General features: G+C 39.8%; 1 protein-coding gene across 11 annotated transcripts in view; it reads left to right on the top strand.

Moving 5' to 3' along the window:
• Nucleotides 1-1231: 1231 nt before the first annotated feature.
• The window catches only part of PPP1R9A (protein phosphatase 1 regulatory subunit 9A), a 299308-nt gene continuing 273601 nt past the window's right edge, over nt 1232-26938 (top strand). For 8 of the 11 annotated variants that reach the window (XM_059396831.1, XM_059396830.1, XM_059396828.1 and 5 more), the window contains exons 1-3: nt 1646-1764; nt 2017-2223; nt 3504-5120. In XM_059396831.1, coding sequence (XP_059252814.1) covers nt 3726-5120 — 1395 coding nt within the window. In that variant the 5' untranslated portion in view covers nt 1646-1764; nt 2017-2223; nt 3504-3725. Of the gene's footprint in view, nt 1322-1645; nt 1765-2016; nt 2224-3503; nt 5121-26938 lie in introns of those variants that run through there. The other 3 variants (XM_059396822.1, XM_059396823.1, XM_059396824.1) reach the window with 3 other exon arrangements.

The raw sequence follows: 26938 nt of genomic DNA, 5'->3' as shown, positions 1-26938 counted from the left end.
CTGTTCAAAATACTTAGAATTGAGTAACTACAAAGGCTTTTTGAAATTAAGTGGGGAGAGATTTTGCTTCCAGGGTATAGATTCTGTATACAGACTTGCTGGAGTTCATATCCATCTACAATCATTTAGTAGTTGATAAAGCTTTGGGTAAGTTACAAACCTAAACTTCAGTTTTCCCATCTGGGAAATGCAGATAATTATAGTTCCGTTGGGAAAACTTGTTTAAGACTTTGAAATGGGCAAAATTATCACAGGGAGTTCTTTCAGTGGCAGGCTGGATATTATCTACAGGAATCTGGTTTTTTGGTTCTAAGGCAGTCTGCACCTTTGACCTTCGATAAGGCCATTTTACTATTTTATAAGCTGTAGAAAGTAATGGTAATGTAAATGTTCTTATCTATAGAAATGCAAAATTACTTTGTTTTTCTTAGAGATACCATTACTTCCCTGTAGAACAGATAATTCGAAACATTTCATTTTGAGGCCTTATAGAGTTTTAACCAGTTTGGCCTCTTTACGGATTGTCCGTTAAGATCTGCTCTTTACATCCTTGTTGGAATGGGTTGTAACATCTTGCGATTCCCTCCCTAATTAATGAGTTAAATGATATTTCGGACACATGTTTATTTTCTATGTCCATGAGAGCTACGGTATTACCTTCTTCAAAAATTATCCTTTAGTCATTTCTACCCTGTGGAATATTTGGGAGGATTGGTTAAAAAATCCACATTGATCCTCATGATCAGTTTCGTATTTTGCCCCAAGGCTGTAACACTTCCGGTCTTTGGGCGGGGGGTGGGGGGTGGGGGGTGGGGTGGGGTGGTGTGGGGTGGAGAAGGGGGAGTAGCGGCAAAAGGGGGAGGTTGGGGGTCGGAAAAATTCTATCCTGACGCGAACGTCAGAAGACCTCCTCATCCTTTTCTTTTCTAACAGTGGAGACTTGAGGTCAAGGTGGGTGTTAGGCGGGGCACAGTGGCCTAGGTGTTGGCCTTCCCCGCCTGGTGAGTGGCCTGGGGTTTTAGATGCCCTGGGGTCATCAAGTTAATGCAGACTTTGTGGGGGCCCAGCAGCGGGCCGAGCGGTAGCCCAGTTTGTGCCGAACCAACCCCTCTCAGCAAGGCCAAGAGGAGAAGAGAGCAGGCCTTGCCCCAGGCCCCGGAGGCCCCTAGCCCGCGGCCGAGGGGGTGGGGCGGCCTCTCCTCGGGCCGGTGCTTTTCGCCCTCGGTTGGCCGCCAGAGGCTCCCTCTCTCTCTCCCTCTCCTGGGATTTTGCTGCCGGGCTCCCTCTCTCTGCGGCCCTAGAGTTAATCCCATCAGCCGAGGTGAGGCACCTGTTACCCTGGGCCTTCCTCACCCCCGCGGCCTCTCCCCCACTACACCTGGGCTCCCGGGCGGCCCAAACGGCCCGGCGCGGGTGACCGCACGTGGGCCAAGCCCCTTCCGCGCCGGGACCCCCGCCCCAGGCCGGCCCGAGTGTGCGAGCGTGTCGCGGCCCGGGCCGCCGCCCGCCCGCTATGGCGTTGGGGAGCGCAGCGCGCCTCCCGGGGCCGCCCGCCGCGGGCAGGGCGCGCGTGGGGGCCGCGGCGCGAGTGGAAGCGGCCGCCGCAGCCGCCCTCCGCGCTGCGCCGTGAGCGGCGGGTGGAGGGGCGCCGAGCCGGCCGGCGCCGAGAGAGCCGCGGCCACCGTGGGGCGGGGGGCGCCTCTAAGGAGGGGGGTGGGAGCCGCGGCCGCCCGACCCTCCCCGCCGGCGGCGGCTCCCGCTCGGGTAAGGGGGAGGCTGTGCGCGGGGCGAGGAGTTGGGGAGGGTGGAGATGAAGAGGAAAAAAATCGGGATGTACAAAGGCTGAGTTGCAGGCTGGGGGTGGGGGTGGGTTGTGGTTGGGGAGCGATAGGTTGAGGATCGGAGGCATTATCAGTGGGATCTATTGTTTCCTGGCACATTGGGAGGAAAAACAAAGGGATTTATTATCATTACCCTGTAATTTTTTTTTTCTTTTTCTTTTTTTAATGTGGCTAGGGAGCTCGGCTTTCCCCGTGCCACACTGGGATCCGCCTGGCAGCCGCCGGGAGCCGCAGCCAATGTGTTAGGACTTCAGGTGCTTTTTGGCACAAAGCTAGACTGCGACCTCCTACCATAGCGCTTGGCGTCACCTGCTCTCCCGGCCCTGCCCCGGGGCCGAGGGATTGCGTCCCGAACCAGGCTTGGGAACCGGCTGCCTCTCAAGTTGGTGTTATTTATGTTTGTCTTTTGTGAGGGCAGGTTTTGAGTCCCCCGGCGGCCCCATCTCCCCTGCCCCCGCCCCCTCGGGTTCGAATTGGCCGGGGAGGGAGTGGGGTGTACGTGGGGGGGGGGAGGGGAGGGTGTGCAGGGCTTAAACAAATGTCAGGGTACAAGGAGATTGTCGATGCTTTACAAAAAAAAAAAACAAAAAAAAAACAGGCACCACACTCTCAAGCCTTTCTTGTTTGTCTGCATGGGCCATGCATGCGTGCTGGGCCAGAAGCCGAGTTTGGAGGCGGTTTAAGTGAAAGTGTGTGCTTCCTCAGCTGATGGTGCGTGAGGGTGATATGGCTCGGCCTAATATTAAAAGACAAAACAAAGCAAAAACAAAATGAAAAATCTTTGGAGCTACATTGTCTGCGCCTCAGCGGATCTTGAAGTATTTGATTACTGGCATATTGATATAAAATCCAGCTGTGGGCTAGTGGAGACCAGCAAGCATGCATTGCGTTGCATTCTGAGCTTGTAGTAAGTTAGAGGAGTAAACAAATCAGGACTATGAAAAGAGGGCTCATGTTATATTTGCTTTCTGATCGTCACGTTCTGCATTTATTCCCATGATATTCTACATCTCACTCTATAATTAATAGTATCCACGCTTAGGAAACTTCCAAATATTAGATGTGAGTGCACTTAGAGTGAAACTTATTTTCATTTAAGAACTTTCTTCTGCTTGTTTTGGTCTGAAAATGTACTAATGTTGCTCGGGGGATGCTGTACATGAGAATATTGGACCAAAGAGGGTGAACTAAGCTTCTGTAAGCATATTTTGGACTTTGGAAACATAGATTCCAAACTTTGAATTGTACTTATACGGAAAGAATAAATTCTACCTGATGGGGAGCACCCCAAATGAAATTCATTTTTCTGAAGGTTTGGTGATATCTTAAAGATCTGTGAACTGCTGGTTTCTTTGAAGGTCATTCACAAAAGCAACAGAAACTTAGGCTAAAGTTATGTACTTGTACTCATGTGTAACTTGTATGTGTGTCAGTATATGATTTCTGTAGGGATCTCCAAATTGTGTTTGAAACATTTTTGTTATCTAAGGCCAATTAGAGGGATAACTTTTAAATTCTTGGCTTTTAAATTCCCTTATCAATAAATGATTTTTTTTCCTGTTTGACATATGGCTAAGCTACATTGAAAAGTGTATTGTTAGTTGACTGAACTTAAATTCAAATAAGTAAATGAATTTAGAAATTCATTCTTTTCTGTTACAGATGAACCTCTAGTCTCGCTTTGAAAAAGCCATTTTGTGTAACCCCTGACTGAATAATTTCCTAATACACCTGTTGGGAGGATCACTGATACAGTATGGCATTTGAGAGGTACTTTTTCTTGACCAAATACTGGTGATTAGAGAAGAGAGGTATTTTGTTTTTGTTTTTTGTTTTTTTTTTCCTGATCATTATGAACATTGGCTTTTCACCCCTGAAGTAAAAATGTTGAAAACCGAGTCTTCAGGTGAACGAACCACTCTCAGAAGTGCCTCTCCTCACAGGAATGCTTATAGAACTGAGTTCCAGGCACTGAAAAGTACCTTTGACAAACCCAAGTCAGATGGGGAGCAAAAAACAAAAGAAGGTGAGAGCTCCCAGCAGAGCAGGGGGAGGAAATATGGCTCCAACGTCAACAGAATTAAAAATCTATTTATGCAGATGGGTATGGAACCCAATGAAAATGCTGCAGTCATTGCCAAAACAAGGGGGAAAGGTGGACCTTCATCTCCACAGAGAAGAATGAGGCCCAAAGAATTTCTGGAAAAAACAGATGGCTCGGTTGTTAAGTTGGAGTCCTCTGTTTCCGAACGAATCAGTAGATTTGACACAATGTACGATGGCCCTTCATATTCTAAGTTCACAGAAACTCGGAAGATGTTTGAGAGAAGTGTGCATGAGTCAGGACAGAACAACCGCTATTCCCCAAAGAAAGAGAAAGCTGGAGGGAGTGAGCCTCAGGATGAGTGGGGTGGCTCGAAGTCCAACAGAGGCAGTACCGATTCCTTGGACAGCCTTAGCTCCCGGACAGAGGCTGTCTCCCCAACTGTGAGTCAACTGAGTGCAGTGTTTGAGAATACCGATTCCCCCAGTGCCATTGTTCCTGAGAAGGCTGAGAACAACGCATTCTCAGTGACTGGCCATTATCCCCTGAATCTACCATCTGTTACTGTTACAAATCTTGACACTTTTGGTCACCTTAAGGATTCTAATTCTTGGTCTCCTCCAAGCAAACACGGTGATGATGCAGAGGATTCTCAGAAGGGTCATACAACTCCGGGACCAGAAGTGGCTTTGAAAAGTACCTCTCTAGCCTCCATACCCAGTGAAGAGACACAGCAGAGCGAGGAAGCTGAGGACTCCACATCCAACCAAGAGACTCCTGTCGGGATTGACAGAGACGTTCCTGAAGAACCTTGTGCTGACACTAAGGCAATGCCCGAGTCTGAAATCCCTTCACCACAAAATGAACCTTTAGAAGACGCCGAAGCTAATTTAGTTGGGAGTGAGGCAGCAATGCATCAGAAGAAAGAACTGGCAGGTGGTGATTTTACCTCTGCTGATGCTTCTGGATCCAGGTGTGGAAAGGAAGTACCTGAAGATTCGGTTCATTTTGAGAGTTCCCATGTTTACATGCACAGTGACTATAATGTATACAGGGTCAGGTCCAGGTATAATTCAGACTGGGGAGAGACGGGCACTGAGCAGGATGAGCAGGAAGAGAGTGATGAAAACAGTTACTATCAACCTGATATGGAATACTCGGAAATTGTTGGATTGCCAGAAGAAGACGACATCCCAGCAAATAGGAAAATTAAGTTTAGTAGTGCTCCAATTAAGGTAAGTATGTTTTCTCAGTTTGTTTTTGAAATTTCCAAGTTGTGTTTTTTTTTTTTTTTGGTATTTGGGCCTAAATGTATGTAGAATAGATTTGACAACTATAAGGAAGTCACGGTTGTTGATATACACATGTTGTCAAGTGATTTTAAAAGTTTAGGAGATGTCCACATATTTCCTAATATACTTTAGGATTGCTTAAACCGGTATTGACTAATAGTAAAGTTGAAGAAGTTTGAGGATTGTGAGATACATTCCAATGGACTGGAGTATGAATAATATGAACCCGGAAAACCGGGAGTGTTAGTTTGAAAATAGAATTACCTCTTTAACTAGTTCTACTAAAAGTACCCACATGTAATAACATTTTCTGAATCTGGACCCTCTAGGATATGAGGCATAATGTACAATGAGAAAGTCATGGTTGACCTTGAAATAATAGTCTTTATTTACTTGCTTAAAAAATTCTTGAGTTCTCTCTTACTTAAGTGTAAGTGGATTGTGAGGAATGTTGAAACTTACTATTTTTTTTTTGTACTGCTACTTAGTAGCGAAAGTTTGATTCATGGAAATATATTAGCGGACTTAAATACTTTAATTGGAAAGCTATGACTGTGATTAGCTTTGAGTTCAGAACTTGTGATGTAGCCCTGAAATGAAATTTTATGAAAGGAAATTAAATTGATTTGTCATTCATGTATATGTTTTTACCTCTTAAAAGCTGGATAAATGCCAATTGAATTCAGATGCTCTATTCTAATGACTTCACTTACTTAACATTTGGTGTAGAAGAAATAGCACAGCGTACATCAGAAGCGGGGGGTGAAGCATTATTAGCTGATAATGGCAGGAGGGGCAGGAGGTGGTGGGTTGAGTATCACAGTCTCCTGGAATGCTTTTTCAAAGTGTACTTGCCCATCAGCCTCCGTCCTAAGATTCTGGCATGCCCTCCTAGGGGAATCGAAGGGTTGTGGTGGTAGAAATGTGTAGATTGAAACCACTTTCTAGGGACTCCCAGCTTGTCCTGTGTGTATATATAATAGATTTGGAATTTGATGTGATGTCTTTTAAAGGAATCTGAAATCCACTGTCTATTGTCATTTCCGTCTTTTGAAACTTCCATGTAAGGCTGTGAGAGAGAATTTACAAAGCAAAGAGAAATTTGACTTTACTCTAATTATGAAATACTAATTTGAAATAAATAATCTATGAAATTATTTATAGGTGTTAGTAGGCAGTTCATTTCATTAGGGTAAGACAAAATTTCTGGGTCAGAATGGGCCATGCCAAGTTACACTGTGTTTAAAATAACTAGGGATGTGAGTGTGGTTTCTGAGTAAGCTAAGTTTCTTTGCTGTGTTTTCCCACTTTCATTTGTGAGCCTCTCCCCTAAACCTCGGCCCCCCACTCCCCAAGTCTTAGGCTCTCTCTTTAGAGGTGTCTTTCCATCAGGCTTATCCAGGGAGTTCCTAAATTTCGCTGTGCATGTTCCCTTCCAAGTGCTCTCCTTTGAGCATCATCTTTCTACCCCTTAGGAAGAAAGCAATAAGATTAAATTGTTTTACACTGAGCAAGGCAGGAATAACTGAAATGAACTCTTCAAGGAGTTTGTTAAAACCAGTGACTAACTCCCTAATGGGAGATAGCAGCTTAACGAAAATTTATCAACTAGAACACTACCCACTCGACCAAATGGGGCACCAGCCTTGTATTTGCGTCCGGAGCTGCACAAAATGTAATATATGGTGATGGGTTTAATGCATTTTAAAGGATTTCTTATTGAAATATGGCGGTTCATAGGTGAACAAACCAGGTTTGGATATTCTGAAATTCAAGTGATTTTTCCTACTGTTGCTTATAACAAAAGCATTTTGCCTTTTAATTTTCATGTAATAAATTATGTATTTTATATAACAAGGAATGAAATAGATTACATACATATAAGTTGTAACACATTTTATCAAGAATAAGGTTTGTGAAACAAAGATAATGTACTAGGTTTTAGTGGGCAGTTAAAAGTATTAGTTGGAGTGGATTAAGTTTGCAAACAGAAGATTCATTCTTAGCCCTTTGTAATGAATAAGACAATTACTCTTTCTTGTTGTTCTCACTGTTTAACATGTAAGTGGATTCACTTGGAAATCTTGAGAGTCACTTTTCTACTGGTACTGGGGATGAGAGTATTTAGATTATTCTCCAATTAAGATTTTTGCCTCAGAGGGTGGTAACAATGAAGTTCAACAAGTGTTTATTGAAGGCTTTTCATGTGTCTGTGCTCATGCTGTTTGAGGTAGAAGGCACGCAAATCTACAATGTTGCCTTTTTCAAACTATGTGAGCTGGTTGAATCGGTTCTTCAATACTTGTTATTTAAAACACATATAGCACAGTCTGAAAACCTGTGCTGAAATGTCTCATGTCCTATGAGGACTGTAACTGTCCTTGGCTGTGCTAAATGCATGGATTGAACAGGATTTGATAAACCATTTGGAAGGTAATAAACTGTGCCATTCCCTATGTATGTTTCATTATTCCTTTTGTAAAGTTGCACTTACAGAATGGGCGATTATGATTTCCAACCTAAACCTTTTCTTTTGAAATTTAAACATACTGCCTCTTTCAGCAACCAAAGGTGACATACTCTTTACAGAAATGATCTTTAGAACTTTTACATTCTTTTCCTGATATTCTCATTTACTCTTCACTGGAGTAAATATTCTCAACACTTTTAGGCTTTTGTTTTACATCTTGTGTATGATCTTTATGTGTGTGATCATTTCGTCAGTTTTTATTTCAGTTCTTCTATAGATTTTTTTAAATAGATACTTTCCCGAGACGTCTTAAATCTGGATCTAGGAAAGCATCAAAATGATAGCTGATCTTTCCTGTGTAGCGTATTACTTATACATAATCGGTGACATTTAGAAATGGATTGTTTCTTAATGGATAGGTTGATGTGTTTCACAGTGTTGTGGAAAATTACAGTGGGATTGATTAATAATGGAAAATATAAAATCCAAGTTTGAAATATGGAGTGAGAGAGTGTTATGAACCATGCTAATTTGAGCTATGGAATTATGCCTTCATTCTCAGGAATTTCTCAAAACCAAGAGATTGAATTAATTAGCTTTGCTTTAAATGAACCCAGGAAAGAAGTGGTGACATTTTTCATTATTGTTTTCTATTAATTTGGAATATTTACTGAGACCTTGCTACGTGTGGGTTAACAGTGCAATATACTATAAAATGTAGTAAATACAGAAAGTGACTGGAGCTGATCAGGTCAGCAAATGCCAGGAGGTGGGGAGTGGATAGCCCCTGAAGGATGGTTCTCGGGCTGTTCTCCTGAACTGTTCCTGGATGCTCTTTCTAAGGTCACTGCAACCCTTTTAAGGCAGTCATAACCCTTTCTCTCTTTCTGGTAGTCTTATGTCCTTTGGATAGGTGTTCTTGAAACTTAGCATCCATGAAAAAGGGTATTTTCCCAATTCCCTTAGCAAGAAGGAGATTGTAGGGTTAATGTGACCGTATGTTGTGCTCTACCTTTCTGAATGTTCTCTCTAGCTATAGGGAGTTTGCAGAGCTGGGGTTCAAAGGAGAATCACCAAGGACTGCAGTGCTTCTCTAAATCTTACATGAGACTTGTTGAAAGTGGGGTCCCTTAGCATTCTCTTTCTTTTGGGGGGCTCCGAGTTGATACACAGGACATATATAAGATCTTTTATTTGGGAGGTGTTCAGAGTATAGTTCTGAGGTTCAGATTTCAGTCATTCTGTTTCTTCAGATAGTCTTGCTCAGTGCTCTTAAACTTTAATATGCTTATGAAACCCCTGGGGATATTTTAAAGTGCGGATTTCTGATTCAGCAGTTATTTGGGGGGGAATCACCTTGATGCAAAGATTAACCTTTAAGCACATCACCAGCTTTCCCACGGGCTATACAATAGACAGGCTCAGCAACCAGATTAAATGTCTGAATCACAGTATTTATCAAATCAGTTTAAAACACACAGCCAGAAGCAAGAGGAAAGCCATAGGGAAAGTTTACACAGGTAAGGAGCAAAGTTTGGAGGGACCACGGAACCTGAGGCCCAGGTACACAGTATTTATATGCCAGCCCTCTCACTTTCACATCACCCTTCCCACTAACGGTGCGGTTATGAGGACCAGAGTTGATTTTTGAGCATGGGCTCCACATACTAATAATCCCCTCAGCTCATGATATCATGGTATTTGCTCTACAGAGGAGCGACGGTACAAGTACACTTACAGACAGCGGTAGCGGGGGTGCCTGGGTGGCTCAGTGGGTTAAGCCGCTGCCTTCGGCTCAGGTCATGATCTCAGGGTCCTGGGATCGAGCCCCGCATCGGGCTCTCTGCTCGGCAGGGAGCCTGCTTCCCTCTCTCTTCTCTCTGCCTGCTTCTCTGCCTACTTGTGATCTCTCTCTGTCAGATAAATAAATAAAATCTTTAAAAAAAAAAAAAAAAGACAGCGGTAGCTTTGCCAGTTTCCCTGGGTTTTAGTGTTTCTTGGGTCAGGCACCTGTGAGTCTGAAATAAGACCAGGCTGGGCGGCCTCGGTGGGTGGCTGGAATGGAGATGGCGTATCTGGCAGCCCAGAGATGGCACGAGGATGACTTGGTCTTTCCATCCCTTTTCTTTCTGCAAGGGAACTTCTTGTTTGTTCCATCAATATATTTTCTATTTTGGAATGTCTTTCCGCTTACTAACTTAACTATTTTTAGCACATCTTAAAAATTTTGCCTTCGTTTTTAGAAGCTTATAAGCTGTTATTATCTGTACCTAATTGAGCCTCTGAGTGTGGCCTTTACCTCCTTAAGTTATTAGCTTACTTACCGTTAGTGACCATCACTTATAAGTGTCATCCATCCCATTTGTTTTCTTTTTTAAATTTTATTTTATTATTATTATTTTTTAAAGATTTTATTTATTTATTTGACAGACAGAGATCACAAGTAGGCGAGAGGCAGGCGGAGAGAGAGGAAGAAGCAGGTTCTCTGCTGAGCAGAAAGCCCGATGTGGGGCTCGATCCCAGGACTCTGGGATCATGACCTGAGCTGAAAGCAGAGGCTTTAACCCACTGAGCCACCCAGGTGCCCCCCCATTTGTTTTCTTGATCTATATAACAGAATTTAATATTGTTGAATAATATAGCAAATTCACAAATAGTAGGTCTCAGGTGAGATTGTGGATTCCTAAAAAGATCTCAAGTGTGTGCTGAGGCTGCTGGTCAACAGATCGCTCTTTGGAATATGATTGTGAAGTAGTTTTCTGACTGCTGACAAGAGCTGGTCACAAAATGTTGGGGAATCCTTTAACACATTTGCTTTTCAGATTGGTCTGCTATAGCTGGTTTTGTGGAATTGTGTTCTTTGAAGCTGACGCAGGTGTAAAGTTGTAAGGTGCGTGATAGTTGTGGATACAAGAGTGGATTATGACCTCTAAATTCATAAAAAATTGGGGTCATTAAAATGTCACATCATAGACTCTTGTGTTAGACCACACAAGAGTTTTATACAAGAGTGTTAAGTTTTGTTTTTGTTTTTGTTTTCTTTTTGGAGGATTTTATTTATTTATTTGAGAGAAGAACACAAGCAGGGGAAGGGACAGAAGGAGAGGGAGAATCAGAACCCCCGCTGAGCAGGGGGCCTGACATGGGACTCCATCCCAGGACCCCGAGATCATAACCTGAAGGTAGATGCTTAACTGACTGAGCCAGCCAGGTGTCTGACATATTTCTTAATATAAGTTGCAGAAAATATACTCGAAAAAACATTACTCTAAGTAAATTTGAGATATATCTGATGAACTTGCTGAATCTAGAGTGAAAATTAAATAGCAGTTTGCAAACTATTAATGTGAGCTTTTTAAGAAAATCTTTTTAATTATAAAAAAAGCAGGAGGAAGCAGTTCTTGATAGACTCAGAAACTCCATTTCTTTCATTTTTTGGAAGCCTAAATTAATAAACTAGAGAAGAGTATAGGATTGTTGTCTTATTTAGTTTGTTTTTCTTTGGATAACTTTGATTTCATAACATTTAAATTGGACTTCCTTTAACATTCTGATGTCTTGATTCATAACCAGGTAAATATGTCAAATATTTTAATGTACTATACACATTTAATGTACAAATATTTTAATGTACCCCTTTTCTAATATTGAATGTGTAGACTAATACCTCTTTTCTGTTTTACTAAACGCTGGTCATTTAGTCTGCAAAAAGGGGTTCTTTTCTACAACAAACTATTACAGACGTTTGCTGGCATTTATTTGTAGTAGAAAGATTTAGTTTTTTGTTTTTTGTATCAGCCATAATTTTTATCTTCCCCTCTAAACTTCCTCACAAAGGACACTGGTTGTTGGCATTAATGGATTTTAAAGGGAAGAGACTGTATTTAGGGGAAAATAACTTCCTATGTTATCCATGCCTTGTTTACCTTATTAACGCAGTTATATGCCCAACGGTAGTAATCTGATTTAAGTCTCATCTGCATTATAATTTTTTTTTTTTTTTCAACATCTTACTTCTTCACCACTCAAGGACAAAAAAGGTTTCGGAATTTTTCTAGAGAGATACAGTTAGCTATGGGATAATATCTGCATAAACAAAACAAGCATTGCTATGTTAAACTCTGAATATCATTTCTTGGCTTTTGAGCTGTTACTTAATTTCTTTGCTTTTCTATTTAATATTCTTTTCTTAGTCTTCTATGTTCTTCCTTTTTGGACCTATTGCACTTTTTTTTCTTTTGCTTTATTATATTCCACAGTTCCCATTTTGAATGGGAAGGGATGATTCGTATTTTTTCTTCCTGGCTACTTAAAAATTTTTCCCCAAGTCTCATTTCTTCATTGTGGTTTGTGACATAGGAATTTACGGATGAAAAACCCTTCGCGGTAGTCTAGTGTAATTTCCCCCTCACTCCCATTAGCTCTTCAGTAGCTCATTGCTGACAGATGATCATTCGGCTTCTGCCTTAATAATTCCCCACTTTTGGGGAGTTTATTATTTTGCAAGGTGAAAGGGAAGTTAGAAGGAGGGAAATGCTGTGTGTGTGTGTGTGTGTGTGTGTGTGTGTGTGTGTGTATGTGTGTAGTTGTACAGCATTGTGAATGCACTTTTTTTGTTTTTAATTGGCAACTTTTTATTGAGCTAAAATTCATATAGCATAACACTCACCATGCAGTTTGATGGCCTTCAGTATATTCACAGTGTTGTGCAGCCATCACTGTTATCTAATTCTAGAGCATTTCCATCACCCTAAAAAGAAACCTTGTGCCTGTTAGCAGTCACTCTCAATTCCCCTTCTTCCTGTATCCTCTGGCAAGCACTAATCCACTTTCTGTCTCTATGGATTTGCCTCTTCTGGACATTTCATATAAATGGAACTAGGGGCATGATCTTTGAAAGGAACGTAGGAGACACAACGAATGTGACTTACGATATGTTAAAATTTTTTTTACGTGTTTTTTAAAAAAGATTTTATTTATTTATTTGACACAGAGAGAGAGATCACAAGTAGGCAGAGAGGCAGGCAGAGGTGGGGGGAGCAGGTTCCCTGCTGAGCAGAGAGCCCAATGCAGGGCTTCATCCCAGGGCCCTGAAATCATGACCTGAGCCGAAGGCAGAGGCTTAACCCACTGAGCCACCCAGGCACCCCGCGATATATTAAAATTTAAGTTATCCTGAGGACGTCAGACTGTAGGACAGTCTAAAGAGCAGGGGGCAAAAGAATTTTCTGGGTGCTGACATGGTCTAAAGAGCAAGTGACAAGGTGTGGGAGCAACAGATGCTGTCTGCCCCTTATGCAGTTTCATGGAGAGGAAAAAAAAAATCAAGCTGAGGAGACAGCAGGGTCCAGGAGGGGATGAGGGTATTTGTAAACCGAGGAAGAGCGGTGCCCGTGGCGAAGAGGACGGTTGGAACAGCTCCCTTGTGTGGGATACTGCACTTCCATGCATGTAATCTGAAATTGCTACTGATGGAGCCTAAGTGCTTGCTTCAGCGCGGGCTGTCGTCAAAGGCACGGAGAGCACTAATGCTGATTTCATGTTTGCAGTGGCCTGAGCACAAGGGACCCTTGTCCTTTTCCGATGATCTGATCAGCTTCTTTCCATCCTACTGCTCTGACGTTGTTGCTTTCATTATTCTTTTATGTTCAGCGAGATCGTTCATAGACAAACTTCACTCTTTATCTTTAAAATTCTCCTCATTCTTTCATATTTTAATACAGATTTCATATGCCATACTTGCTGTTATTCGTAATGTAACCATTTATGAGATGAGTAATTTGGGGCAGGCACTCATTTAGTTTATTGCATGTTATTTACTGAAGCATAGTATCTAGATGGCTGTTAAATATTATTAACTGGTAATGAAAGTAACACCAAGAGTGACTTGGTATTCTGTAAACTTGACGGATTGCCTCTTGAGGCCTTGGCTTTCTTATTTATAATGGAGGCTGTCTTACTTGTAAAAGACCCCTGCTCAGTGTTAACATCTTGTGATTTTCTGATTATCCTTTAAAAAGATTTGTACAGTAAGTACTGCTATCATACATATTTGTGCTGTTATTTCAAAGTGAAATGGACATCTTTGGTTGCAGTATGGAAATGAATTTAGATTAGTTGTTCGTGACTATCTTATTTATGCTGTAAATTATAGTTTAAAATGATTAAAATTTATATATATATATATTTTAAAGATTTATTTATTTATTTATTTGACAGAGATCACAAGTAGGCAGAGAGGCAGGCAGAGAGAGAGAGGGAGAAGCAGGCTCCCTGCTGAGCAGAGAGCCCGATGCGGGGCTCGATCCCAGGACCCTGAGATCATGACCTGAGCCAAAGGCAGTGGCTTAACCCACTGAGCCACCCAGGCGCCCCTAAAATGATTAAAATTTTAAATCCAAGGGAGTACATTTTCATAGAGTAGTTTTTCAGAGCAACTCAACTTTTGGAAGTATGGGTTGAACTACATATTAAACACCCTGCTGAGGAACCTTAAGAATAAAGAAATGTTTTGTAATATACTTGCTGACATATTAATTGCTTCACTCACTTTTGTTCTGGAAATAGCTTCATAGCACGGTTCAACATGATTGAGATATATATATATATATATTTATTTTTTTTTTCAAAATTCCCAATTTTTCACTCTAACTTGTTCTCTCCTCACGCATCTATTCTTACAAAAAGGACAATGAATCAGGCCGAGTATAAAGATACCTGGAAATTTTATATTTCAGGAGGAGGAAAGGTTTGTTCTTCCCTTACTTGATCTGTTTTCAGAGGGATTGAAGAAAAGCATTTGTAGAGTTAAAACTTTCCCCCATATATTTATGTATCAGGAAAAGTGGTTTTAGATGAAATGGCTCATAGACCTGTTAGTCTCCTCTCTTTTTTTAAAGTCAGATAAGAGTTTTATTTTGGGGAAAGCTGATCCTCCAAGATGTTTTCTATACCAGTCGAAATATACTGGGCTAGATTGGAACATGTAGTGGTTGGCAAGGGTCTAAAAGATAAAGAGTCATGATTAAGAGGCTCCTTTCCAGGAGTGACCAGGTGAGAGGCTTGCAGAGTAGCTATTTGTGGAATTTTCCCGGTGAGGCTTTTGGACTGGCATAACCCTGAGAAACTGAGTGACTCTGTGCCTTCAGATCTGTCACTGTACAGTAGGGTGGACCCTTCTTTTCTCCACTTAAGAGCTGCCCTCCAAAAGTCACTTTTTACTTGTTCCTCTTTCAAAAGTATGTCAGGATAGAGTTCTGCAGAGGGTACATTCATGCTTGAAAGTTTGTCTAATCTTGAATACAAGGATTTTATTTTATTTTATTTTATTTTTTAAGAGTTTATTTATTTGAGGGGGTGGGAGGATCAGAGGGAGAGGAAAAAGCAGACTCCCAGCTGAGCACGGAGCAGGACATCGAACTTGATCCCAGGACCCTAGCTTCATGACCTGAGTTGAAGGCAGGTGCTTAACTGACTGAGCCTCCCAGTTGCCCCAATACAAGGATTTTAAATTGTACTCAGAATCAGAGGTACCTGTTTGGGTTTTGAAGAGTTTTCCTTCCACTGTAAGGGACCTCAGCTGGGGGAAGGGAAGGGCAGGTTTATTGGTTGGTGTTTAAGATCAACCTGTGAGTCAGTGCTGTATTGATGGGTTCTTTTACCAACCACTTGTTTCAGATAAAATGGATGTGCAAAGTTGTTTCATAAAGAAAGAAAAAGACATAAATTCACACTTGCTCTTTGAATCAACTGATATATATTACATATACTTTTAAAAGAACCCATTTCTAGGGGGGCGAAATGGCAGAAGTTACTGTAGGGTGTTTCACTATCATCTTGTACACTATACATAAGATGGATTTATTTTTAGAAGTTTCTTCTGTAGGTAGAATAATAAAGTGCAACAATTTAAATTGTGCAGGAGTTATTATATAATATACTATCCCCAGAGGGCCCATTTCCTCTTAGAAATTTCAAGATTGGTCACTAAACTTGAAAACACACACACAAACAAGCCTTATGGAAACAAAAACTGGATCAGAAATGAAAATCTACAAAATAATAGGGAAAGCAGAATACAAAAATGATGATAACATAGAGCAAGTCTTCACTGACTTTTGATATATGTGCTTAATACTGGATTAGCATTAAAAGGGAATTAACCCTTGAACAGTTTTTTGTTCAAGATCTGGAATTATCTATGATCATTTAGTATAGATTTCTAAAAATAAAATTATTGGCTAAAATATTTTAAAGCTCTTCACAGGGGTGCTGGGTGGCTCAGTGGGTTAAAGCCTCTGCCTTCGGCTTAGGTCATGATCCCACTGTCCTGGGATCAAGCCCCACATCAGGCGGGGAGCCTGCTTCCTCCTCTCTCCCTCTCTGCCTGCCTATCTGCCTACCTGTGATCTCTGACCATCAATAAATAAATAAAATCTTAAAAAAAAATAAAGCTGTTCACATACATACTGCCTGAATTATTATTTAGAAAGGTTGTATTAGTTTTATAATTAGCATTGCATTGGAATGGTTTTCTCACAATTCCTGTACCAATAACTTGGTGTTATTTACATGCTTTACAGTTTTCAGTTTGGTGGGTGAAAAACATCTCTATAATTTCTATGATTTATGCTGACATTGATGAGCTTAAATGTTTTCATGTGTTTATGGGCCTTTTTTGGATATGAGTTCTGAGTGTTGTTTTTATGGTCAATGTGTTTTTTTTTGGTCAATGACTGTTGGTAAGGAGTACATCAAAGTTGTTATTTGTCTTGGTAGAAAGTTGGTAGAAAGAACTGACATGTCTAATAATAGTCATAATAATTCATAGTAATGTCATAATAATTCATTATGATATATGCATGTAGAGTAATAGGATAAATGTATTACAGGTCATGTCTTCTAAAATTTTAAAGATGAAGACTTGCTATACCCAGTATACTGTAGGGTAAAAAGATTGGTTAGGGCTTAAGTGGGTACGAGAAGAATAAATGAAACAAGATGGGATTGGGAGGGAGACAAACCATAAGTGACTCTTAATCTCACAAAACAAACTGAAGGTTGCTGAGTGGGAGGGGGTTTGGGAGAAGGGGGTGGGATTATGGACATTGGGGAGGGTATGTGTTTTGGTGAGTGCTGTGAAGTGTGTAAACCTGGTGATTCACAGACCTGTACCCCTGGGGATAAAAATATATGTTTATAAAAAATAAAAAATTAAAAAAAAAAGATTGGTTAAGTACTTAATATGCATTTTTTAATAACATATAATCTATTATTTACCCCAGGCGTACAGATCTGTGAATTGTCAGCTTAATATGCATTTTTATCATCATTTTACTTTCAGTGTATTTGTACCTAGAATGAAGATTGAAAGCACATATGTCAGAATGTTAACTATGGTAATTCCTGGGTGGAGAGAATAAAGGTGATGTTTAAAAAAATTATTTATAGTTTTCTAGAGCTACTAAATTTTCTACAGCGAGCAAATGTTCCTCTCTTAATGATAGGTAAAAAAAGTTGATGGGAACACAATTGGAATGATCAGTGATAACAACTTAAGAAGTTGACAAAAACATTTTTTCATATCGTCCAAGATTAAAATGATTAATTTTTATTGTTATTTTCTTTGGAGGTCATTATGTCACAGAAAAATCTGGGGAGTATAAATTTATGGAATACTGAAAAAGTGTTGGTTTAAGAAAATGGGCGTACTTTTGGCAATTGAATTCATTAAGTGCATACTTTTTAATCCTTGGTAAAATTGATCCTGCATTTGTGGTTAAGCTTGTGAATATTATGGGGGGGGACATATTTCAGTGTATTTTAAATTATGATGATAACATTTGCATAGGTGTTAGATACTTTCCATTAGTTGCTATTGTGTTTTTAAAAGTATGCTTTTAAAAACTGAGCATATATTTTGGATTTGAAGAGAAAAGTATATTTTAATGAGTACTCTTAATAAAAATAATAAATATTTGTTTTTAAAAAGCCTAATAATTCTGCCACATGTTTTTCTTTCTAACCTGTTAAATTACTGAGCCTCAACAGCTTTTCTCTTTCAGAAGTTGAGAGAGTAGAGATGTCAAGTTTAGTACCTTGGCTATATGTAATCCTATGAAAACATTTGCATGCTTTCAGCTAAAAACAGGATTTTGAGTTCTAAGACTCCACAGTGTCCTTTTGAATATGTTTCCTGTCACAAAACACCAGCCAATATGTAGTTTCCTGTTGTTCTTCTTAACAAAAGTTTTAGGTGAAAAGAGATTCATTTGATGTATGATTAGGCTATATGGTAGTATATAATATTTTTAGTTAGGGTCAAAGGGTCAGTTCCTCTCATGCATTGGATTGGATAGTGTTCCACCTTTGAAAAGCTTTGGTAGATAATGCTGGAGCATATAGGTGATAACAAAAATATTTTTGTTGAGTGGCAGAGTTTTCTGAAATTAGAAGTTAGACGTATTGCTTCTGGCCTAATGGATCAACTGATAACTCAAATCTTAAAATTTTAAGCAATTCTGGCATTTTATAAGCTCTGGTGAAGTTGTAATTAAATTGCCTTATTGTATACACTGGTGCTGCCTTACCATTTTCCATTAGGTGTACTTAAACCTTACTACATACAATGTGGCTAATAAATTCTGTTTGTATTTTATTGAATATTGATTTTACAGTAGTAATACTCCTATGATTGATTGTATATAATTTCAAGGATTATATGAAGGAGAAAAGGCAACATTATTATGCATCCGACTAACTTTGAGATGAAACTTGTGTTTTTCCATTGGGAGATTCTGATGCTTGTGGAATTTTTATGTTGCTGGTTCCTTCTCTGAATAATGAGTTCTGTGAGTAGTATTTTTAAGGAACTAGAGAACTCTCAGGAGATTGCCCCATTTGCAAATATAGCAAATCAGAAGTTTTAGTTTGAAGTTACTTGGTTTTGGTTGTTTTGTGACATTCTTGCCCTTAATCTAGAAAGGAACCATTGACTAAGTAGAGTTGATTCCTCTCACTGGAGGATGGTGGAAATAGATTGTAAATATTAATATGAAATACTTTCTTCTGCAAGTTTTTATTTAAATTTGTTAGTTAACTACCTGCAGTGTAATGTTAGTTTCAGGTGTAGATTGTGGTGATTCAGCACTTGCATACAACACCCAGAGCTCATCACAAGTTAATGTGAAATACTTTTGAAGGTGTCTTTTTTTTTTTTTTTTACCATGTGTTGTATTTAATTTTAGGTAGTATTATTAGTTAAGGTTCTCCAGAGAAACAGAATCAAATAATAGAAGATGCGTTTGTGTGTGCTTGTGTTGGGGGAGGTGAGGGAGAGACAGAGGGAAAGAGAGAGAGACAGATACACAGACAGGGAGAGATTTATTTAAGGTTTGGCCTACATGATTATGAAAGCTGTTGAGTCCAAGATCTACAGGGTGGGCTAGCAGGCTGGACATCCAGGGAAGGGCTAGTATTGTAGTTTCAGTCTAAAATCTGTCAAATTAGAGACTCAAGGAAGGACCCAGGCTGGAGGGTAAGGATTCAAGTCCAAAGATTATCTGCTGGAGAATTCCTTCCTGCTCAAGGGAAGTTGGTCTTTTGTTCAATTCAGGGTTCAACTGACTGTTTAAGGCCTACCCATGTTATGGAGGGTAATCTGCTTTACTCCGATTTAAATTGTTAATCTCATTCAAAAACACCCTCACAGAAACATCCTGAATAATATTTGGCCAGGTTTCTGGGCATTCTAGCCCAACCAAGTTTTCACATAAAATTAACTCTTACAGTTAGGTTTTCTTACTTGGTTCTAACCTCTGAAGCAGTTTTAGGAACAAAACAAAACAAAACAAAAACCTAAGTTTTTTTCCTCATATCTTAGTGGAGTTGTTCTGCTGTCTGTTTTTCTTAGAAAACTTGTAAACAGAATTCTCCCTCTTGGGGCAGTTTGTAATAGTAGTAGTAGTTCCAGTAGGAAGATCACATGGTTTGGAATCAGATTGGATCCAGATCCTGCTGACATATGATCTACTTAATAAAGTTTGTTTCCAATTTGAAAGCAGGGACTTCGTTTTATGGTTGTGTCTCCAGGACTGCTACAGTGCCTGGCACATAGTAGGTACACAATCAGTGGTGGTAACCTTTGATGTCCCTTATCCATGTTCCTTCCCCTTTCCCATTCCCTCTCCACATCTGAAGGTCCAAACGGGGATGATGGTGATAATATTTGTACATGTATAATGATTGTATAATTTATTTAAAAGTGAAATCCTTCAAGTTAGCAGTTAGAAATGAAGGCTGAGTGATCCCATTACAGATTGTAATCTTTTCTGGCCCCTGCTCTGGCTGGCCGAGGCTCTTGTGCTCTTTCATTTGGGAAATCTCAATCTATTGCCCTGTAAGATAATGACAGTTTATAACTAACCAGAAACGGTCATTGAAGTATGGTTGCATGAGATATAGCTGTGAGAGTTGAAGGGGGAAAGTATTCATTTTGCCTTAACTTTATTTCTGCTTTGAGTGATCGACCAAGCTTGTAATTAGTTGCAAGAAAATATAAAAATTGAGGTTCCATACGAAAGTTGTAAAGCTACTTAGAAATTACAGTAATTTGCTACAACTTTGGTAAATTGTATATGTGAATATGTCTGTATTCTTACATGAAAATTGAAAATTTAATTAAAGAAGGCAGTTGAATTATTTCTTAACATTTAGTCTCTTCCCCACATTTTATTTCCTGACCTCTTTGTTAAAATGTGGTTTCTTTTGTACTTTTCTTTGATTAGAGAGGAAATGCTTTTTTTTTTGGATAATATCCGCCCCCCCACCCCCTTGATAATTGATTTTAGAAATGTCTTTGGTTTTAATTGCAGACCTAAGTTATAATATTGTAATTATTTTGGTAGTCAGTTTTCTCATTCTCGAATCAGGCAGGTTCTTGCTGAGTGTGACTTGTTTATCCAGAAAACAGTTTTTCATTTTTCTCTATGACTTGTAAATAATTAGTAATAAGCTGCATTGGAACAAATAATCCAAGGTCTTCAAATCATATTTTTTTGTCTGTATGTTTCCTCCATGAATTATATTATCTGGGAGAAGTCTGACAGTTGTTATTAGACTAAAATATGATATGGCTTTGCTTGTTCATGTAAATTCGTTTAGGTACAAAATGTATGTCATTTTCCACAGGCAGAAATAGCTTTTAATGACACTCTAAGGAAGACAATTGCTAAGCTGTTTTCTGCATTTTTCTTTTTAAATAAAAATACCCTAACTGTTTGAAGGTTTATGTATGAAGGTTTATGTTTGAAGGTTTACATATCTGGTGACACACAAAAAAGTGTTCTGTAAAAAAACAAAACACCTTTTGGTGATAGCGAAGTTGGTAAAAACATGTGGCCTTATATTCTGTTCACATTATTTGAGTGACTTAAGCCAGTATATCAGGTACTGTAATGTACTGTATGTTATTACTGCTGGTGATATTTTTGCTTGAGATTAATATGATTCTAACACTCTGCAATTACTGCTTGGCCATTAGTCAGGGTTGGTAGATCACTTATGATTCAGGTGTTTATGAGTAGCTGCTTATGCTGCAGCCATTTCAACGCATTGTCTTCTAATTGATTGTTAGCAGTCTACCAGCATTATTGAATCCTTAGTATGTGCTGAGCATGGGGCTTGATGTGTGGACATTTTTTGTTCGTTTGTTTTTGTTTTGTGTTTTTTAAAATTTCATTTTATTTTATTTCTTTTCAGTATTCCAGAATTCATTGTTTATGCACCATACCCAGTGCTCCATGTAATACATGCCCTCCTGAATACCCACCAGCAGGCTGATGTGTGGTTATTAAGATAAATAAGAGAAGGCCTTGCTTCTCGAGGAGTTTATAGTCTTGACAAGGAGATAGAGAACCAAACACATATAGGATAGTGGAATAAGTACTGGGATATGGTTATAATCAGAAGATGACTGTATGTGATTTGTGGGCCAAACTGTGACTTTTTTCAGAATAAAACAGGAGTAAGAATTATATATATTTGAGAAACCAGAAAATCTGAGTGTGTGTTTGGGTTTTATTTACTTATTTTTGAAAAAGAGCACAGACCATTGCTTCGTCTTCTTCGTATCCCCCAGTGTCTAGGGTGACCATATGATTTATTGTCAAACTGGGATGCTTTCTGAGAGCGAAAGAGCTATTCTTACCACTTAGTCTCCAACAGTAGGCATAACCTAGGTCTGACCCAGGGTGGCCAGTACACGGCGTCGCCTGCATATATAACAGGGTGCTGAGGTCCCTTCTTCGTCAGGAGGAGGGGACTCATCAGGGAGGGCTCCTTAGACGAAGTGGTACTGAGACTTTCAAGATGATTAAGAGTTAATTAGGTAGAGAAGTGGGACATTCTAAGTCCAGGAAAGGTATGTTTGAGGCAACTGTAGATAAATCAGAATAACTGGAGGAACAATGGGGAGATGCGTGTGCATGTGTGCATGTGTGTGCGTGTGTGTAGTGTTAGAATGTAGGCAGGTAATAGTTCAAGGACAGACTTCTCTACTATGGGCTTGGAATTAGATGCAAACTGGGGAGTCACTGAGGAATTTAAAGGGATGGTTGACCTCGCCACTTTGTTCTAGTGCCTCCCTCTTATATGTTACTGATTCTGGAAAGCTGGAGGAGATCCATCAGTCCTCCGTTCATTCTTTTCCATTCACTCTGTTCTTTCAGTAGACATTTATCTTAGTGCTTAGATTCCCAACCTGTTTTTGCTTGTTTCTTGTCTTTCTAGGTGTGTGTTTAATTGAATATTATGTATACTGATGAAATATGAGCGTTCAGTGTCTTTTCTATAAAAATGTAAATTGAAATCTTCAGAAAGATCTGATGATGAGGTCACCTAAAAATCTTGCTGTTGAATTAAATGAGGGTGATAGGGATTAATACAACTGTTTGACCAAACAGCTAAAATGATCAACTACTCCAGTTATTTTTCAAGTGTCTTTAAGTTTTTGATCCACTTTAAGAAAGTCAAACTGGCCATCATAGCCGGGGCGTAATGCTGATTGTTAACCTGTGGGCTTACACTCAAAACAAAGGGCCTGGCCTGATACCCAGAGATCAGGGAAGGAATGTACATTTAGTTGTCTTTTGTCAGTCAAGACCTGATAAAATATAAATCACTTTTTATGATTCCCCACTTTAACTTCTTTCAGTTAGTTGACAAACTCTTAGTCCAGATTGCTTCTGCTAAGAGAGCATCTTCTTGTAAAGAATGCTCTAAGCTAGCACTAAGCTAATCGCCTAAATTACATATTGGAACATACTCTTTTTCAAAGAGCCTGCATTCCAGTGAGAGAGATGGATGGGTGAGTCAACAGTTATAATATAGTGAGAGATGCACTGTGTTAGAGGTATGCACAGGGCACTGAGGGCAGAGAAAGGTCACCTGGGTTCTGGAGAGAAGTGAGGAGAAACTTCTAGGAGAAGGTGAAGCTCTAGCTAAGTTTCAAAGGTTTCGTAAGTGTCTGTAGAGGAAGGGGAAGGTGTGCAAGGTAGCAGGGAGGCACAGAGGAGAGAAAAACACATCTGTTGCAGATCTTAAAGTAGTTTAAGGTTGTTGATACACGGTAAGGCAAGTTCAGATCAGGAGAGTTCTTTGTGCTAGACTTAGGAGTTTGCATACTTTTCTTAAAACTTATCAGTCATAGGGGATTTTGAGCATGGAAAGGCGTGGTTGGATTCATATATTAGAGAGGCCGCTCTGATGGAGGGTGGAAGCTGGATGGAAGGGTTAGGTATAGAGATGGGGACGAGGTGGGTATGTAGGAATCCAAATGAACAGGGATAAGACTGGTGAATATTTATAAGAATGGGGGTCAAGACGGGCAGAGGGCAACCTGGGGCAAGACATAAAGTGGAAGGTAATGAGGAGTGCTGTTTTTTAATAAAGTTAACCTTTGAGTGCAAAAATCGTATGCGACTGTTTCTTATTCATCTCCTGTATTTTTCCTTCCGTCTCGTAATAGAACTTTGTCACATGCTTAGTTTATAACCTGTACTCAGTAAATGGGAGGTAGTGAAGGAATTAGCTACATATAAAGAGGGAGTTGATTGTCTTTGATCCAACAGTTGCAAAATTGGATGGATGAACTGATGGGGTCCTTTGGGGAGCGCAGTGGGTATGAGAGCTGGATCTGGGTTTCTATGGTATTGGGGTACCATGAGAAGAGGAAAGACCAGGATAAGGGGGTAAGACCTGGTGGAAGTACTGGGAGGCAGCATCATGGATCAGGCCCACATTTTGGAGGAACAAAGATTGAGAAACAATGAGGTTTAGAAAGATTTTAAGAAGTATAAAGGTTTAGCAGCCTTGCTAGTGGGTTCGTAGGTGAAGTAGGGTACTCTGAGTAATTCTGAGGAAAGAGGGTGACATTTATGGATTGAGACTGGAGAAGAACACTTCTGATTAGGAAAGGTCAAAGAGGTACAGAGATGTAAAGACACTGACTCCCATTTATTTCTGATCAAATAAGTTAGTACTACTGGACCTTTTAAAAAACTGTAATCGTAACTCAGAGCCGTGTCCAAGGTTGGTGGCAGAATTGGAAGCAGGATTCGGGGTTGAAAAGAACCAGTGCTAAGCTTAGCTGTCAGTGTCTTGCAGGTTAAGCTCTAGATTTTTACTAAAAGAGCTGGATCCAGCTCTCAAAATGGTCGGGTATGCAGATGGTGGTCACCTTCTCTAGAATTACTTTGCCTGGACTGCGAAAAGCTTTTCTTTATTTTTTTTGTACATTTTTCTAGCTGTAATTTGCCCCCTGATACCAGATCTGTGAAGATCCTTAACAAAGGCTCCAGAGTGACAAACGTGAATATTATTCTAAATCATCAGTGGACTGAAATAGTACTTCTTTCAGTCTTAATTTGCATTGCAAAAGTAAGTGCTCCTCAGTAAGATACTGTGTTTGTTTTCTTTTCTGAAGGCGTGGTAAGCTTTAGATGGTATTCTAGTAACTCCTTATTTGATTTCAAGCAATTGCCTTTGACAGGTCCTTATAAATTAAAATCTTCCTGCTGGCTGATGTCATACAGTGAGATATTGTTCCCACGAAGGGATGTCTCTTTATAAAAATGCTAAAAGTAGTCATGAAAATGAATAGAGAGAACATACAGTTAATGCAAATAGGACATATACTAAACACACTAATAACGGAATTGTTCCTGTTAGGGATTTTTCCTGCATGAATTAGACTGGCTGTGGGTTCTTAAAATACCACTTCTATGTGCATGAATGTGTGCCTCTGAAAGTATTTAGATGGGAGTGGCTGTTTCCATGGCTATTTCTTCTTCAGTGAATTTTTGTTGCTGAAGATACACTGACCTTCAGGCTTTTGGCATTTATTTTACTTGAGATAGGTGTTGGGCTGGGCGTTAGTCACTTTTAAAGACAAATTCAGTTTTCTTTGTTGTTGTTGTTTTAAAGATTTTATTTATTTGAGAGAGAGAGAAAGAGAGAGGGAGGGAGGGGGAAGGGCAGAGGGAGAAGCAAACTCCCTGATGAGCAGGGAGTCCAGCATGGGGCTGGATCCCAGGATCTTGGGATCATGACCCAAGCTGAAGGCAGGTACTTAACCGACTGGGCCACCAGGCATCCCATGATTATTATTTTTAAGTGAATCTATATCTACTGGCTGAAGGACACTTTGGATTTTTGTGTTGTATTTTACTTAATAATTTTGTTAATGGTATCAAACAGATTGACTTGGTACTGACTCTATACTGGAATTCTGTAAAATGAAGGTGCTGGATTAGGTAATCTTTTTATCTAGAAGTGTATATATATTTGTAGATATAAAATTTCAAGGCTGTGTTATAGAATTCTTGATTTGCTACATGAATAATCAGACACCTTACCTTTGTGAATGTTGTTTTGAGGTGTTAGTTTAGTGTTTGTTAAGTTTATTAGAACTGAGGCAGAGTTTTGGAGAGCTAATTCTGGAAGTTAAACTAAGCTCTGTGTTAAAATTGAGAGAATATATATTCACAGCATTTGACCTTGGAATTAATTATAGGTAGGAGTGGTTGAGAGGAAGGGAAAGGGGGGTGGTGGGCCTCATCATGACAGTTCATGAATTAAATGAACCACCTACTCTACCAATAATTATGATACATCTTTTTTTTTTTTTTTTTTTTTTTTTTTTTAAATGCTGCTCTTCCTTTACAAAGATGGAGATTCCAGCCTACCTGGGGCATATGCTTTTTTTTTTTTTTTCCCTTTGGTCAGGAAAGGAAATAGAGTTTTGATTCATTAACCTTCTATCCTCTGATCTCTGGTGTGACTGGTATCACATAACTGTGAAACAGATGGTTAGGAGCATGATGTGTATCTGCTGAGCAGCCCTGTGTGATGGAATATGTGACTCTAGGATAGAAGTGAGGAAGAAATGAGCTTTGACTATTAAACACACACACACATACACACAGGCTGTCTTTGGCCATGTATGTATACCCACGTCTCTCTGCACATACGGGTCAGGTGTGTAGCATATAGTGTCCTGCCACTGGGGAGGAAAATGTCAGAACTTTATTGTTAAGAACAGTTACATCATCAAACTACAAAGCTCCAAGAAATTCTCTGGCAACATAGTTTGCCATGATCCAACTGGGAATGTGCAAATTTATAAGGAGATTAACAGAAATTCACTGTGGTTCAGTTTTTAACTGCAGGCTGCTCCTTCTCTGAAAAGTCTAAAATACAACAAGGTGAAGTTAAAATATTCTGAACTATTTGCAGAAATGCCACCGAAGCATGTAAAGCATCAAAGTGCTTCTGAAGTCATCACTGAATTCAGGTAGACAGGCAGAGAGATCAGAATAGAAGGTGAAGTGGGAGTCGTTCCCCTCCCTTCTCCCAGCTGTGCTGGAGACAGCTGCAGTGTGGTTGAGCTTTGTGCCGAAATGTGAAATCAGAGTGAGCAGGGCCTCTAACCTGTCAGCTGGGGATGAGCTGGAGAGCGCCATCCTAGGGCAAAGCACTGGGAGATAGGCCATTAGGGTGCTCACAGCCCCCGGATTAAGTCACCCGGGTAAGTTTTAGTTTAATTAGTTTGTCTCTATTCTGTAACCACTCAGGGATTTCTCCATAACTGAAGGAATTTTCCTAATCACGTGAACACTTAACAGTAATAGAATAACAGGAAATAGTCTTGATTCTAGAGCTAAGAAAACAGCCTCTGTAGGTTTGTGAGTATAGGCGTGCTAATCCATTACCAGTGGACCAACAGTCAGAAAGT

Source organism: Mustela nigripes, chromosome 4 (assembly GCF_022355385.1).
Source record: "Mustela nigripes isolate SB6536 chromosome 4, MUSNIG.SB6536, whole genome shotgun sequence".
NCBI lineage: Eukaryota > Metazoa > Chordata > Mammalia > Carnivora > Mustelidae > Mustela > Mustela nigripes.
Note: the sequence above shows the minus strand (reverse complement) of the source record. Positions and strands in the feature narration are given on the sequence as shown.